At 47.1% G+C, this 16,790-nt stretch overlaps 2 protein-coding genes across 4 annotated transcripts in view; both read left to right on the top strand.

The window, feature by feature from the left end:
- The window catches only part of LOC119431081 (uncharacterized), a 143,512-nt gene that overhangs the window by 37,472 nt on the left and 89,250 nt on the right, over positions 1-16,790 (top strand). The window lies entirely within an intron of this gene.
- The window catches only part of LOC119430907 (protein MON2 homolog), a 54,649-nt gene continuing 53,785 nt past the window's right edge, over positions 15,927-16,790 (top strand). The window contains exon 1 of the mRNA XM_037698372.2: positions 15,927-16,048. Within this exon, the coding sequence (XP_037554300.2) occupies positions 15,952-16,048 (97 nt within the window). The 5' untranslated portion in view covers positions 15,927-15,951. The remainder of the gene's footprint in view (positions 16,049-16,790) is intronic.

The raw sequence follows: 16,790 nt of genomic DNA, 5'->3' as shown, positions 1-16,790 counted from the left end.
GTGTATCCGTGGGCTTCTTTCACGCTCGGAAAAACACGTTTATTAGACACGTATTGAGCAACAGAAAGGTTGTATGGGGAGTTTCTCATGTTGCTCTACATTTTTCTCGTTGACACTTTTCATCTAGTTATAATGTTTGAGAAGTTGATTCATCAATGAAGACTAATTATGTAATAAGGCGAAGTGCAAAAAATAATCCGAGTATCTCCAAGCGACGGCAAACAGCATTACCTTGGTACTGCCCAGCTACGTGGCATTTGCATATTTTTAATGTTTGGTCCAAGTTACGTGAAACACCCTGTATAGGCACAGTTGTGATAGCCTGCATGTCTTCATCACGTATTGTAACAATGCATTGTTTCTGCTTGAAGCGCGAGTCATCTCTCGACGCATCGCGTACAGTCGGTGTCAAAAGTTTACGGATCGCTGCATGCATCTGAGAAACGCTTGACGTGATCTCTGCAGCCTGGGCAGGCGTGCAGATCGGTACGCTGATTTCCAGCAAGTATAATAATATATCCGAACAGCGTAATGTTGGACGGTTTTACTTTATAGCTACGTTCACAAACTGCTCGCAGATTCAATATTTCCTCAAATTTCCCCGTTCATAAACTGATCATGCCGTCTGAACTATCGTAGACAGATAAAAACACGAACGGGACAACCCCCGAAACTAACGCTAAATAATTCGCTAATTTCGTTGAGACATTTTCGTGTGAGCGTGCAATCTTCTATTGCACTGCCGTGCAACCGCCAAAAAGTCCAAATCAAGAACAGTGATAACGCTTCTGTACGCCACAAGCCCAATCTCCCGATTGCGCTGGTGCGACTCTGGATTTTCCCGCTCGCGTTTCACCTGACCGGCGATAGCATGGAAAACCTCGTCGAGCGTGCGTGCCCCGCGCATGACGTCAGCAATACACGTGATCCCGCGTCCAACGACTATTGGTGGTGGTATACAGTACACCGCCTTCGTGACGCAAAAGATTGCGCACCGTTAGACCACGATTTCTCCGCAACCGTTTGTAACGTTCTCTCGCGATCGAACGACTGGTGCGATCGGTGAAATAAATCTGCAATACCGAAGGCTAGACAATATCGGCATCATTTATCTCTCTCTCTCTCTCTCCTTTTTTTTATTCGCTTGACTTTATCACACAAGTGTTGTCCTTACGCGATAACTTCTGTGCATGCAGGTGACGCAGGGCATTGTACGTATTTACGCTGAGTTATCGATTAAATTATGCGGGAACGCTTGTAATATATATATAAGGTGGGAATGGTGGTTATGGTGAACCAGCGCTGGCCAGGAGGCGCTCTGCGGCAGTTTGAGTGTGCGCTGAAAGTATGCTGACACCGTCGGCGTTATGGAGGCCACGAAAATGGTGCGACATTTTCGGTGATAACGGACGCGCGCGCCCAGCTGTGTCAACGTTCGCTTTGGCTCTATGGGTCCATGCCATCCTCTGGCCGCATACCCGAGCGCGTTGAAGAAGCGCATATACGCTCATACGTCCTATAGCAAGCCCTTTCCAAGTCGGGCCAGGATATGGACACACGTATACTTCCAGATGAGCGGTGAAAATTGATGACGCGAAATCGCTGCATGTGCAGCTGAAAACTGTTTCCACCGCGACAACTTTATTATTCCATTCGTGGGCGCCGCCGTCTTGGGCTCTTACGCAAACGTTTATAAGTTTTATAAGAAGTAAAGTCGCGTATAACATGGTCATGAAACGCTGAACACATTTATACAACTATGTTCATGCTTGCGAATCGACTGTTGTAACGTACACTTCGTCGTTAAAGACGGAAAACAGCATGCGTTAACAGCCCAAGATGGCGGTGCCTGAACGCTCCCGTAAAAATAGTCTTATATGGCGCTGCTGTTGACACACGAAGTTTCAGCGCTGCTTGCCCATAGTACACGCGGATTTGACTCGTCCTCGCGCTTGTGTCTGTAAGCGTTCTTGTGTCTTTACTTGCTCCGCTCTCTCTGCCTTTATCCGCCGAAATTTCGAAGCTATCCTACATATCTAAACGCCCAGAAGGCAATAATTTGGCTCTGCGCACATGCCGAATTATTGCGAATTGTCGCGTTTACAATGTACGCAATATGTTGTGGCAAGCGGAACAGTTTGCAGAGTGACAAAGCCGTTTGAAGCCAGGAGGACTGAGTTTAGGCGAAAAACCGCCATTACAACATGCTGTCTGTATACACAGCCCTGCTTGCAGCTACCGCAGACACTGGCGCCAGATTTCCCCCTAGTGATTTTTGCGGGAAACTCTAAGGTTGCGCGGAACTCCGTAACGGATCGCGCGCGCCCCGGAATAATTTTTCACCACCTGAGGGTTCTTTAACGCGCACCTAATGCACGGATATACACGATCGTTTGATGTTGCATTTCACCCCTCTAACGGAATGCTGCGGCCGCGGACGAACCCCCGACCTCGTCCTCTGTGTATTTCGTGGCCGCGCTGCCGTGACTGTGGCCGCGACATAGCCGCAGCTGCCTTACCGCGGCGGGTAAATTCCCGTACAAAGGTTATACGCTTCTCGTTTTTATATAAGAGGAGCGCGTGTAACACAAATAGCGCTCTCGGATCACTGTCGCTCCTTTCGGGTGGAATTTCGTTATTAAAAAATAAGAAAAAAGAAGCCCCCTATCTACTCGCGCCGAACACAAACGAAGCGCGCGGTGCCGCCATTTTTTTTTTTTTTTTTTTTTTTTAGGTGGAGGTCGCAAACAGGAAACGAAACTGTCGTGATCGGCGCCCGTGCGCGAACCTCTCTCTTTCCGCGCGCGTGTGTGTGGGTTTGGAGCACGTGCGCGAATTTCAAAAGCGTACGTACGCGTAACCGAAAGGCCGCGCGTCATCGAAGCGGCTGCAGCGGCGATATATAGATGTTGGCCCCTGTGTATTACGGGAGTCTGCTGCGTCTGTATATAAGCGGATAGGGCTGACGGTTATAGGAAGGGGAGGGGGATGGTAGATCGGAACTGCATAACCCGACGAGGTTTATAGTACAATGCGTGTCCACGTGGGCCCCTGCCGCGAGAGAGTGAGCAATTGTGAAGACTGAAAGAGAGTGAGTAAGATGTAAGCCATTGTATGTTGGCCTTATGTGGTTGTGGCTTACGAAATATATATATGAAGTGAGAGATAGAGAACGTGTGTGTGTGCGTGTTTGTGTAAAAGACAGGCAGAGCGGATGTATGTATATGAACACACACTTCTGCACACATACGCGCACGGGAGTCTGCACGCTCTTTCCTTTTTTCACTCTCACGCCGCGCACACGCGCATGCACACACGAGGATGTGCATGCGAAGGAATGCGCAATCGCGTGACCCTGAAAACGGGCCGACACTGGAAACAGCCGGGTGCGGTGCACTGCCCGCGGTTCTTTATTGCTCATTTTCCGGGCGAGCTTTATATTGAAGCGCACGCGCGCGCGCGCTGTGTATGTCTATGTTGCGGACGAACGATTTTATGCGAGCGCAAGAAACAAATAACCTATAGTACCGCTGTTTCCGACAGCGGCTGAAGAGGAAAAAGCATGGGGGAAAAAAAGGCAGCCTGTATTGCGCGACACGTGGAAAGCGTCGCGTTGTGGAATAACGAAGGTCGTCGTCAAATGTAAACAGTGGAGTTTAGTTAGTTTAGTCGAGAGGAGACGCCCCCTCCCCCGACGCTCCGGACAGTTGGGGCAGTGAGCTGTGCTACGCCATCTAAAGTTGTCGAGCGCTGTGCGCGCTCTACAACTTTGGATGGCGCAGGACAGCTCACTTCCGATGTTCGATACAACTTTGGATGGCGTATAGCACAGTTCACTGCCCCAACTGTCCGGAGATAAGGGTGGATACAGAACACATTCTGCACTGACGTAATTAACACTGCCATTATATACCTCTCCTTATTTCTCTTGCCCTCGGGCTTGGCATATCAACAACGGGCAATAGCGGAGCAAGCGCTCTTCTTTACTGGACCTAATACCCGTGCCACACGGGCAAAGTAGAGTGCACTTTGAGCGAGTGCACTTCGCAGCTAGTGTCATTCGCAGGCTGCCACACGGGAACGCTTAGTGACACTCACTGCAGAGTGCACTCGCCGGCGAGTGTGTTCGGCGAACTCACTTCGCGGCGGCGAAGTGTGTAGCCTCGTTAGCAATGCTTAGAAGATACATGAAGTGATATTGAAAGAAGGGTCAGGAGTAATTTTTAATAACATTGTTTTAAATTGCTAACGTTACGAGATAATAAAATGTGCCACACCGCAAAAAAAAAAAAAAAAACGACAAGAACCGCAAAAAAACTGTCGCTCTCGGGCTCTTCACGACCACGCCGGATAATGACTGCGCAGTTGTTTGGCGGATCGAGTAGTATTGACTGTTGCTAGTCAAGTTGCCGTCGTTGCCGGCGTTTATAAAGGTGGATTGTAAATGTTGTTTCTAACAATAATAAACTGTTTTTGTGCACACATTTTTATATTAATAAATATATGCTTTCCCGTCTGACTCCCGGTTGCCATGACCATCAATTTGAAAGAACACTTTTCTTTCTCGTGTAGCAGCGCACCGCCAAAGTGACACTCAGCGCGCTGAAGTGCACTCGCTCGAAGTGCACTTTACTTTGCCCGTGTGGCACGGGTATTAGTGCTGGTCTCAAATAGTTTTTTTTTTCCTCCTTCTGTATCTCAGTGGATGTGGATATACTGCAATAACTTTTTATAGTATGGTGGCGACGCCGCCTTTAATTCCCGTACTAGCTCGCCATGACGTTGTGACGTCACGGCAAACCGTGATGTAAATAACTTTGACGGCTCCTGTTTGGGTTCGTACGTATGTTAAGTTTCTTCCCTCGTGGAAGAAAAATAGATTACACTGGATTCTAAAGAAGTCAAACACTGAACTTGGCGAAGTTTCTTAATTTTTTTTACCGCACCACGACGGCCTGCAGATACGAGAAAAAATTGCTTTGAAGTTCGTGACGTCACAGTGACGTATACTGACGCAACATTTTTCGAAAATGGAAGTTTGGCCCTTCGTATTTTTCTTCCGGTAAAATCGAAGAGATATATACGACGAAAATAATGAGAATGTAATTTTGAAAGAAAGCTTTATCAGTCTGAAATCGTTAAGTGTTTCTCTTTGTGGTATACCGATCCCTTTAATATTTCAGTGCGCCTTTTAAAGAACCTCAGCCCTCCGCTATACACGGCACCTGTCATAGCCGGCAGTGTTGCTTTAGGGTGTTTAAACCGCGTGAATGAAACAGTGAATCAAACTGGAGAAGCGATTTCATTCATACCGTTCTTCTAGCAGCAACAGCATCCCTTCCTCCTCCCTTTATTTCCCCCCTTTTTCTTCTTTTTGCCTACAATGCTTATCTGGGGCGATTTCAAGTGGAATTGATATCCAGCACTTGATTTCAGTGAATCGATGGAACAGGCTCCAGGAAAGCATATCAAGCAAGCAGTAGATTGGTGGCCTATAATCTCCCTACAAAATAGCTCTATAATACTGCCCCCACGCCCTCCCCTATAATGGCTTTCGTTCATTACGACAAAGCATTAGATTTCAGTAGAGACATAAGGGTATATATAATGAAGCTATTATTGCGTAGTCGAGGTGTGGAGAAACGACAGCTGTTTATTTTGGGAGGTGCCAACGTGGTTTCCACAGCTGACATAATTATTCACATGTTATAAAATACTGCTTAATCAGTGTGTTAAGCATAGAGGCACAATCTCGGCAATAATATCCTCTACGTGTCTGCTAGCGCAGAAATAGCTTTTACGACAAATCACTGTGGGCAAGCGAGCTAATTAATAATAATTACCTGCGAGCATCGACAGAGACGCAACGCGAATCAGGCCCGCCAAAGCCACATTTTGATTGACAGCTGCCTGACAGCCAGCGAGCATCTGATAGATTAGTTCACGCTTTGGTTTATAACTTTGTCTCGGTTCAATTGATTTATTGTATACACGAATGGGCCCGCCTCTTCAAACAGTTCATCCGAACAAGTGGAATCTGTTTACTTATCCAAGTGTGTTTGTTTATCCAAGCGATTGTGTTTAACGTGTTAAAAACAACATTTAAACAAACAAGAACAGACGACCGTTCCATTCGTCAGTGCAGAGAGCTGGCATGTCGCATTCTGGAGTCTGGTCTGCAGTGACGCGTCGAACTTGAGCGTGATTGACATTCGAAACCTATAAGCGTTTGCTGTAGCCAGCCCGTATGATCGAGTATAGACAGGGAAAATTGAGAATAATTTAGTACGACGTCGCTTGCTGGTTCGGCTCGTGTTTTACGTCACGGGTGCAGAGACTATCCTCGCGCGCAGGCAGTGTATCAGAATCTTTTTAAGGCCAACTACAAAGAAACTTCGGGCCGCGTATAAAGCCTATACTTGCGAATAAAACTAACGAAACGCCGCAATTACCGCTTGCCGGAAGTGACGCAAGATCCAGAACGTTGAGAGCCCATCGCGGATCATTGACATGGCCTCTGAGATAAGGTGGCAACCATCACCGCTTGCCGGAAGTGACGCAAGACCCGGAACGTTGAGAGCCCATCGCGGCTCATTGACATGGCCTCTGAGATGAGGTGGGGCCAGCGGCGGGCTGAGAATCTCGGAGGCAACGTGCTGGGATGTTCGTCATGTCCGCTAACCAGCAGGCGCCCGCGTCGTCTGTTCAGGTTCCTATTCAAGTAATGTTAATGACAAAAATTAGACTGTTATCAGGCCCGCAGCTTTGCCAAGATTTCTGCAACAGTATGTACTATACTAATTTATAACCAATTTAGCCATAACGGGAAACTGCTTTGCAGTTGGCCTTTAAAGGGGCACCAACGTGAAATGTTAAATTCAGCTGTATTTGTAAATTACGGTTCTGCAATACCGCAGCGGCCACTATTTGCCTTGAGTGGAGGCCTGGTGGTGCCATAAAGCACGCTAACGCGAAAGACGGGTGCCCGTGACGTCATTGATCTTGACACATGTTGTCTGGTAGAGCAGGATTACATTGGGTTCTAAAGGAAACGGAAACTGATTCAGCCAGCGAGTCTGTAGACATTTTCATGCGCCAAGCCCTCCCCAAATACGACAGCATATAGATTGAATATCTGTGACCTCACATTCATGTACCAGCAATTCGAGAACTTGGGGAAAGCTTGCCGTTCATTTTCTGCAGTAATTAGCGACTTGCATAATTTTCCGCTCAGTTGTGTAAAGTACAGTTCTGAAGTAATACTTTAGTGAACAAAATTACTAGGCCTCAGCTATTTTTCAGCCCTCTCGGCTAACAGCACTCGGTTATTCCTCCTCACACTTTCTTTGGGTGAACTCCGTAAGTAGGGGGAATTTACCCTCATGCGCGAAGGTTGTTAGCAGAAGCGGGGATGTTTTGAAGGGTCGTTTTCCGGTCACATTGCGTGATGGGGCTTACCCCCCCTCCCCAACACACACACACATGCCAGAAAAAGAAAAGCAAATAAATAAAAGGGCGGATGATGCTCGCGGTACGATCGGCGCCGCTTTCTTTTTCTCGCTTTCTCTTCTTTTAGCAATTATCTTGTTCTTGGAAGTTTGTTGATTTGTTTGTTTGACTGTAAGATCTTGTGCGAAGTTTCCCACGATGCGCTTTCCGAAGCGAATAGTTGCGTTTTTTTTTTTTTTTTTTTGTAGCTCCTACGCAACCATGATATTAAGGCGTGTTTTAAAATGTTCAAGCCCAACGAAGGACGCGTACTAACACACGCGCACGCACGCACAGGTAGAGCCCCTGTTGGTCAAAATTAAACCGAAGCCCTTCACTACGGCGTCCCTCATGGACCCAGTGTTGTTGTGTGATGTCAAAGCCCAGAATTTAATTTGACGAATAGGCACTTTTAGAAATGGTGTATACAGGTCACTTAGCTTACTGCAACGCCCAAACACGCCCGCGTTCTTTTCTACTCAGACATTTTTCTTTATATACAAGGCCATTGGCGTCCCCTAACTTTAGGACCCTTATTTATAGGACTCATTAAATATCGCTAACGAACGCGCACTACCTTTCACTCTCTCGCGGTCGGCGTAAGGAGGCTGGTGGTATGATACTTTCGAACAGTTGCATGGGGGTTCGTTAAGAGATGCCGAGAAGAATGAAGTCAGAGAAGATTCGTCTGAAATGAAAACAAACGCAGGAAATAGTCCGCGTGCGATAAAACAGTGTTTATGTATACCCCTATATCTCTCTTTTTCATAAGACATCGCCAAGACACGCTGATTCACGATTGCACATACATGCCTGCCATAATCTGCAGGCTGGCTTCCGGAATTTCCCGAGCTTGCCCTTGTGTCTATACACGAATTACACGCTTGTGTGTCCTGTCAAGACGTGACGCGCAAGCGCAGTTGGTCGCAGGATACGTGCGTGTCATGCTGCTGCAAGCATGTACGGTGACGTTGAACGTTTGCTTTTGGGAGCCATGCGTTATGTGAGAAAGCATGGTTTTCCCCGCTACTTTTGTACGTTCTTCGCCCTGTGTGGCGCTTCTCGTCTGTGTACCAGAGCGTAAGGAATCCGACGCAGACAAAGCAAGGCGAGAGCTACAGGCAGTGCGCGGTGGGAGCCTGCAGTAATGGAGAGCTTTAGCGTGTCCGGTATCCCGGTAAACGCAAGCGTACTGGCCGGTTTACCGGATGAGTTGAGGCGCTAAAACTCTCTAATGTATTTCGTCGGTGTCGGTTCATCGGACAGCATAAGGCACTTTGATTACCCTTCTACAATATAAAAAAGATTACTAAATTCTTGGGGTTCACGTGCCGAAACCACGATAATCATTATTAGGCGCGCCTTAGTAAGGGACTCTGGATTAATTTCGACCACCCGCGGTTCTTTAAGTCAATGTGCACCTAAACCTATATACACACATGTAAGTATGTAAGTACAACGAGCGTTACTGCACTTCGCTCCCATCGAAGTGTGGCCGCCGCGACCGAGGATCGAACCCGTCACCTCGAGCTCAGCAACGCACAGTATGAAAAACGGCCACTCCTATACCCTGAGAAGAGTCCTGGTTAGCCAGAGAAGACGTATAAACAAATTGCAAGTGGCGACGGTGGCGACGCCACCTCGAAGTTCTCGCACCAGCGTGCCGTGACGTCATGGCGTCTTTCGGGACCTTGTTAATTTTTTTTCCGGCAAAGATTGACTACATCGTATTCTAAAAGAGCCAGAGACTGGACTTCGCAAGTTTTAATACCTTTTACTGAGACAATGGCCCAAATGCGAAAAATAAATAAAAGAAACCTGAAATATGTGACGTCACACAAACGTACTAGCGCTGCGGTTTTGGAGCGCAGTTCAGTAAAATGGAACTTTGGCTTTCATTCTCCCTCTGACAATCAACGTGTTACCGCGAAATTCACAAAAATGGAATTGAGAAAGAAAGTTCGAATCAGCTAGCGCAAGGCAGGTGTAATTGGAGATCGCAGGGGGAGTCATCATCATCAGCCTATATTTTATGTCCACTGCAGGACGAAGGCCTCTCCCTGCGATCTCTTATTACCCCTGTCTTGCGCTAGCTGATTCCAGCTTGCGCCTCAATTCCATGCTGGGGACGAATTATGCGACGATCACTTTCGGCGATACTATTGCCTTGGCCATCAGGCACGCGCTGATTGGCTGGTTGAGCATTACGTGTTGATTAGCTCATCCGAATTTGCTCAACCAGTCAATCAGCGCGCGCCTGATGGCCAAGGCGTTGTCAAAGTGATAGTATCGCCGAAGTGGATCGTCGCAGAATACGTCCCCTGATCTGTGTAGTGTTCACTCTTTGGGGCCCCTTTGACTCGAGAAACACAGCAACCCCGTGCGAGTGGTCGTCACGCGTCGTGATTCCCGACGCTGACAACGCGCGAGATAGCCGGCTGGCGCCGCTCGCGGGAGCAGGTGACGCACCGGCGCTAAGGTCCCTTAGCCGGCGCATTGCAACCCGATTTCGGCCGGTGCGCCCAAGATAGGAAGTGGGAAGGGAGCTAGAAAAAATGCCGGTGGGAGGCGAGGCGCTCGCTTCGATGATGACTGCGCTCGACGCAAGACGCGCGGGGTCGGCCGGGGCTGGCTGTACGCGAAGAACCGCCGTCGCGTGATGTCGGCGCGGAGAAGGGGGGGGGGATTCCCTGGTTGGCTCACCGTTGCGCAAGAGACTTGTTGTTGACCGGCGGGTATAACGATCACGCTGCTTGAGCGTCCCCTGCGTTTGCGTAATGAAGCGGGGGCTGATGGAGGCGGAGTCTCTCCTCCTGTGTAGACTGTCTGCGTGGCGAGGTGACGATGGCGAACAATCGGCGTCTTTCGAAATGGCTGCGGTAGCTTTACCTGTATACTATACCTGGAACTGTATCAAGGTCAAGGTCGGGGCCTAGTTGACTGGTAGTTTCAAGAAAAAGATCATCTGATTTTGCGCTCGAGTCTGTCCTCTTCCTTCCTCGTAGTATTTCTTTCTTTCTTTCCTTCCTTCTTCCTTTCTTATCGATTCATTCGATACATAGTCCAAGACTTATGATGCGAAGCATTCTTGTCGAATGTAGACCGGTCTTTTCATCCACCACCATTCTAACCTTTAAAAACTAAAAACGCGTCTTTTCGCTGCACGAGTTGGCTGAATTGGTCAAGGCGAGTTAAGTGCATGATAAGGTCTGGCTAAGGAATTTCGCATATCGTTCAGAAGCGATGACGCGTTGCGGCCTAAGCACGTTGCACGTGATTGGAGCTTCTGAGGAAACACGGCAGCTCGTAACAGGCGCGTCACGCAACACCAGGCAAAGTTGCCTTTTCAAATGCAGTTAAACCTCGATTTAGCGAAGTATGTAGATGCATGGAACTCGATAGTTATTTCATTAAATCGAGGACTCCGTTATATCGGAAACACAGAAAACATTCGTTCGAATAACGTATTATTTGTTCAAGAGAGAGAGAAAGGAGCTAATTTCTGCCCGTGCGGGATTTTTCTGACTAAGGAATTGCGATCTGAACCTGTATTAAGAGCACAATTTTCAACTCAGCTGGAACAGAGCAGCTGGCGCCATCTGCTAGAGCCAACGCAGAGCTTACAATACTGACACTCTGCAACGCGCAGTTTCAAAAAAGTGGCCCGCCTCAAGCTGCCATGATAATCCGTTTGCTGTAGCAGTACCTTAGTAAATTTTGAGTCATCCCGAACTCACAGGTTTCCTCTCTGGCGGGTTTTTTTTTTTTTTTTTTCTTTACCTCTATCTTTCGCTAAAACTTCGTTAAATCGGACACGACGTTTAGCTCCTTGCTTCGTGGTTTTGAACGCCTTAGGCTCGGCGAATATGTGTCGGGGAATCGAAAACACTCGGTTGAATTTGGTTAAGTTGGATTTTCGTTGAATCGAGGTTTGACTGTCGGAGAAGCAAGAAGGCCCGCTGGCGTGTCGGCGAAGCAGGCACAGATTCTGCGCGTGCCGCAAGCCAGACGCCACCTGCTTTCATCTTTGCTCGATTTCAAGTTGCCCGTCAGGTCAGTGAAGTTGTTTGCACCAGCAGATGCGATCTGCTCTGCGAGGAAGGATGGCGAGCGAGCCCCGTGGGGCGGTACGCCGAAGCGAAGCTCGCTTCGCCACAGCGCAGGCAAGCTCCGCCGGTTTGCCAGACAACGGGCCTGTGGCTGTCGCTATCTGGCTTTGCGCAAGGTCATCGTTGGCCACGCATTTCCGTGGTCCCTTGAGCTTTAAAACTACCCGTGTGTTGTCGCAGCCAGATGAAAGCAGAGAAGCAATAATTTCGGTGCACACAAGGATGACGGCGTGGTTTTGACGTTTGAAAAGCGGCACTTAAATGTTAGAAGCTGCAAAACTAACCGCGGTAGTACTTAGCCGTCCGCCGCCGTGGAATACACAGTTCAAGCTTATCCGTAAACTCGAGTTTCGAGTTTACGGATTACCGGGGTACCGTATATAGCCGCGTACGGCACAAGCAAAGCTGGTAGGGACACCGTAGCGACGTGTCGCTATGGTGTCTTTACACCAGCAGTTTTACAGCAGAATCTTTACACCAGCAGTTAAGTATGATGGCGGTAGGTCACTGCAGTGTCAACTTAGCGGGCTCTCTGGTTTAACTCTGCGTCACAAGGTGTCGCCGCCAGCGCTGCTGCCGCCATATACGTCATCGGTAAACCGCTATTCAGCAAATGGTATAATACCTTTATCGATAAGCTATAGTTGTAGCTTTCTGCTGCAGAGCGCGAGGTCGTTGGCTCGATTCCTAGCGACTGCAGCCGCACTGCTACGATGCCAAACTGCGCATGCGCAGTGTTGGGGTCGCTTCAGAGAACCCCGAGTGGTCCTAAAGTGCCAGTTTGCGCTTGCTTCGCGCATGGCTATAGAGTCTCGCCGTGCAAGCATTGGAGCGCTGCGCGCCACTTTGCAAACGCCATGTGTGGGCAGCCGCGTTCCGCGTGTGATGAATAATAACTCTAAAGCGCTTGTCAGTTGGAATGTCAGCGAATGGGCGGTCTCTATCTATACATATCCTTCGCAATATGGCGTCAACAAGTTCGACAAAAGCGTTGTGCAGTTCTTGTGTAAACACATGCATCAGAGGGTGTATATACGTCGGCTGTCCGCGGCTGTCGGCAATACATCTTGAGCGGTCTCGAAAGCACAGAGTCTTGTTTTTGTGTGTGTGTGTGTGTTCCTGTTTTTTTTTTTTCCCATGGACATCTTGGCATATAACAAGAATCTGACAACCGCGACGCTGTAGTGGTCGCGACGCAAGTCTACTCCGTAGCTGTTTTGATGATAGCTCGGCTTGCTATAAAATGCGGATGGCTATAAATCTGTCGTGGCGAGACTCATCGATCATCAGTTTTCGAAGCTCGCGACTCACGTTTCGAAGTTGCGGAGCCGCGGCGACCAAGCACTGAAGGCTTGGTTCATATACTTGTTATACGCGTGTAATAGGACGCGAAACGAAGTGAAGTATAAAACCGAGAGGAAAGAGCGTGACTCGCAACTAACTAGTTGGTTAACTATAGTTCGTTTCGAGCGGCGCATTTTTACCGTCTTGGTTTTTAACTTCACTTTGTTTCGCGTCGTATTACGAAGATTTTGTTTTTCATTCACCTCTCGTAAGTTTCACGGGAAGTTTCTATAATTCAGCTGACACGTTGTTCAGGTTGTAAGTCCTTAAAAGATGGCACATAGCACACATATTCAAGGGGGGGATGCCTTCGTTGCTTTGTGAACTTCTTTCTTCTTTTATTTCTTGGTGGCCATGCGCTGAGCTGCAGTGTACGTGCGATGTCATTGCAGCCTTCCTGCGAGGACACTGAGTTCCGTGTTTTCTTTTTCATCTTCTTGGAAATGCGAGCGCAAGCGGATATGTGACGAACGTTATGTCACGGTCGTGCCACTTTATCGTTGAAGCAGAGAGGAGCGGCTAACTAGATCGTTGTACTTCCGATGGCGGAAGTGGGGCGTTGAAGAGGCACGGCACAGGATACATTACATGGCGGCGGAGGTGAGGCAATCAGCCCTCGCTTTTTTTTTTTTCATTTCTTTCTTATTATATTTAGTTTTCTCCCTGCGTATAGAAATGTTGATGCAGTATAGTGATACTACGCTATTTTTGTTTTAATGGACGCTATGCAAAGTCTGCGCGAATCGGCTTGTCCACGCGGCCCAAATCCCGATAGAAACGTTGTTATTCATTTGGATGGATCACGTGGTCTCGGACGTGGCTGGCGAGATGTATTTTACTTCTTGGGCAATGGACATATAACTAAGGTCGTATGTTTTCATAGCCCCTCTAAAGTGGACTTTCGCCTTTATTCCTCTATTTCTCCGTAGTCCACCTTGCGAATGCTCTAATGACATCTAATGACATCGAATGACATCTTCGATAGAAGATGTCACCTCGGTGAAACACCTCAGTATGCTTTTCGACTATGAGGTGTCATGGGATAGTCACTTATCACGCGTTTGTGATCGCCTGTGAGAAATAGCTTGTTCACTACGCTTAATTAAGGGACTTTGTCCGCTGGAAATTAGAGAACAGATTGCTTACTGTTTCGCGTATTCTGTACCGAGGTACGGCATTTATTGTTACTATTTCCTCTTGTCTGTCGTGACGTAATAAAGTTGACAGTCCCTTGAAAATCAGTTTAAAGTCTGCATGTACGGTATATGTCAGTTGATGAAAACAGCGTTCTTTTTGTCTTTCTTACGCATGCCCACTTTCGCTGTGTTATTTGAACAGACAGTCATTTTAAGGTATCATCATCATCTTCAGCCTATATATATATATATATATATATATATATATATATATATATATATATATATATACGTCCACTGCTGGACGAAGGCCTCTCCATGTGTTCTCCAATTACCCCTGTCTTGCGCTAGCTGATTCCAACTTGCGCCTATAAATTTTCCAACTTCATCCCCCCCGGCTAGTTTACTGCCGTCCTCGACTGCATTCTCTTGGTATCTATTCTGTAACTGTAATGGTCCACCGGTTGGTGGTTATCCATCCTTCGCATTACATAGCCTGCCCAGCTCCATTTTTTTCCTCTTAATGTCATCTAGTATATATCTGCTATGCCCGTTTGCTCTCTCATCCACACCGCTCTCTTCCTGTCTCTTAACGTTATACGTCTACCATTTTTCGTTCCACATACCATTTTACGGTATGTGGGGTCCCAAAAATATCGCACCTCTTATGTACTTAGTCGTGATCACGTTGTTGCTGAAGCGCTAACTCAATTTGCGAAACGTTTCAGAAAATGGCTGTGTGCCAGCTGCTTTTAACAAAGTGCCGCAGGAACTACTTAAGCTCTCTTGCCACAATCGCGGAACAGCTAAGCGTGTATTACTTGTACCTTTCTTTGAGTTGTTATTTAACTGTGTTCTTATTAAGGCGCTACTTTTCTTTCTGTGTAAACGCATATACTCGTATGCGTAACTTTTATTTTCTATTGATAATTCTTTTGCCTTCCTTTTAAACTTTTTTTCTATTTCTATTTTGTATGAATGTAATGCTCAACGTGATGTCGTCAGCTGGCCAACAAGCCGCTGTGGCTTTGGAAGGCCTTTCTAGTGCTTTGCGAACTACTTTAAAGTATTATTATTATTATTATTATTATTATTATTATTATTATTATTATTATTATTATTATTATTATTATTAGGGTTGTGTGTACGTGCGCGCGCATGTGTCTATATTGGTATCCCCGTGTCTCTTGCGTTTTCTTCTTTCTTCTTTCTTTCTTTCTTTCCCCTCAAAACTCGCTTTCGAAACAACAGGGGTTATCCAATGACTGTCTAAATCAACAGAAAGTGTGTTATAGGGCTGGAGCATAAGTCGTATAGTGCGTGCTACAACGGATTGCCGCTGCCGCGAAGCGCTCACGTGGAAGAGGGGGCTTGTTTGTGCATGATGCAGCTGTGCGTGTATACTTTCTGCTTACAAGCCGAACCATATGAGTGATACATCGCCATGTTCCCGGACCAGCCTCCTGCAGTTGAAGCAGCAGTATATCCTACGTTTTGCCCTCTGCTGCCGCAAGAGTAGAACGGGCATTCTACTCTCTTTCAGAAGGACGGAGTATAAAGAACATTTCACTCTCTCGTTCCTTACGGAGGGAACAATGCACTTCACTCTACCCGCCATATTTGCAAGAGTGAAACAGTGCCTTGAAGAGTAAACCGGCCCCTTTACTCCGGCGATACTCTCCCTAGTTTTTAGAGTGTACATGCGCTCGATGTAAAGCGCAGCCTAATGTTCGCGACTTTAGAGGGAGGTTGGGGGACTTTAAAGGAAGTGCGTAGTGGACCCCTGGACAGTTTTGGTATTCGGACTGTTTCCGCTGACGTGTTTCTTTTTCTTTTCGTCTTCTCTGGTGCAGACGTTGCACGTGCCCTTGTCCATGAAGTACAACTGCCCGAGCCAGTCTACGTGGAAGCTGGCCGTGACGTCACTGCTCACCGTGCTGCGCGTTGGTCTGCCCATCGCACACAACAACGGTAAGTACATCGCACCTTTATTTTTACCGTTGTGTTACTTTTTCGACGGCGTTCACAGTGCACACAGTCAGTCTCCAAAGGAACACTAAAGATAAACGCAAGTTCAGTTGAGACAAATCAATCATTCCTTCAAAAATTCATTTCCTTTAATTTATTGGTAAAATGTCGTTTACTAAAGGAGAAATGAAGGCCGCTAAACTTCAATTTCTCCAATCTCGCGCCGAAACTCCTGCGCCGGCGCGTAAATTTGACGTCGTGGATTTTAAAGTATTGTCGTCACTGATTTCGGCTGTTATGACACTGTGAAAGTTCTAAAAACTTGCTTAGTCTTTCGCTCCTTTAGAATACGACGTATTCTATTTTTTCTTTTCTTTTTTTCCCCTTAAAACATTCACTAAAGGTCCGGACAGACGTCATGAAAATTCATGACCTCACAACCCGCCGTGACGTCATAAATTTTTATGACGTCATGGTGGGCTGTTGCGAGAACTTCGAGACGGCGTTGCCACCGTTTCTTTTTTTTTTTTTTTTGATATCGTAGAAGTGTGATTTACTAATATAGCCTTTTTTTTAGTATCCCTGTAAAGGAGTACTTGCGTGACCTTCTCAACTGTTAATTGCTTACTGTAAACAAGAGGTCCCCGACCTCGAAAGCCTAGAAGAAATGCCATGTAATGCTCAGAGCGCCTTGAATAATTTACCGTAATAGCTTTCCTACGAACCAGTTTGGGTTTCGTTGCCC

This window comes from Dermacentor silvarum, chromosome 10, assembly GCF_013339745.2.
Source record: "Dermacentor silvarum isolate Dsil-2018 chromosome 10, BIME_Dsil_1.4, whole genome shotgun sequence".
NCBI lineage: Eukaryota > Metazoa > Arthropoda > Arachnida > Ixodida > Ixodidae > Dermacentor > Dermacentor silvarum.
This window is presented reverse-complemented; position numbering and strand designations above follow the sequence as displayed.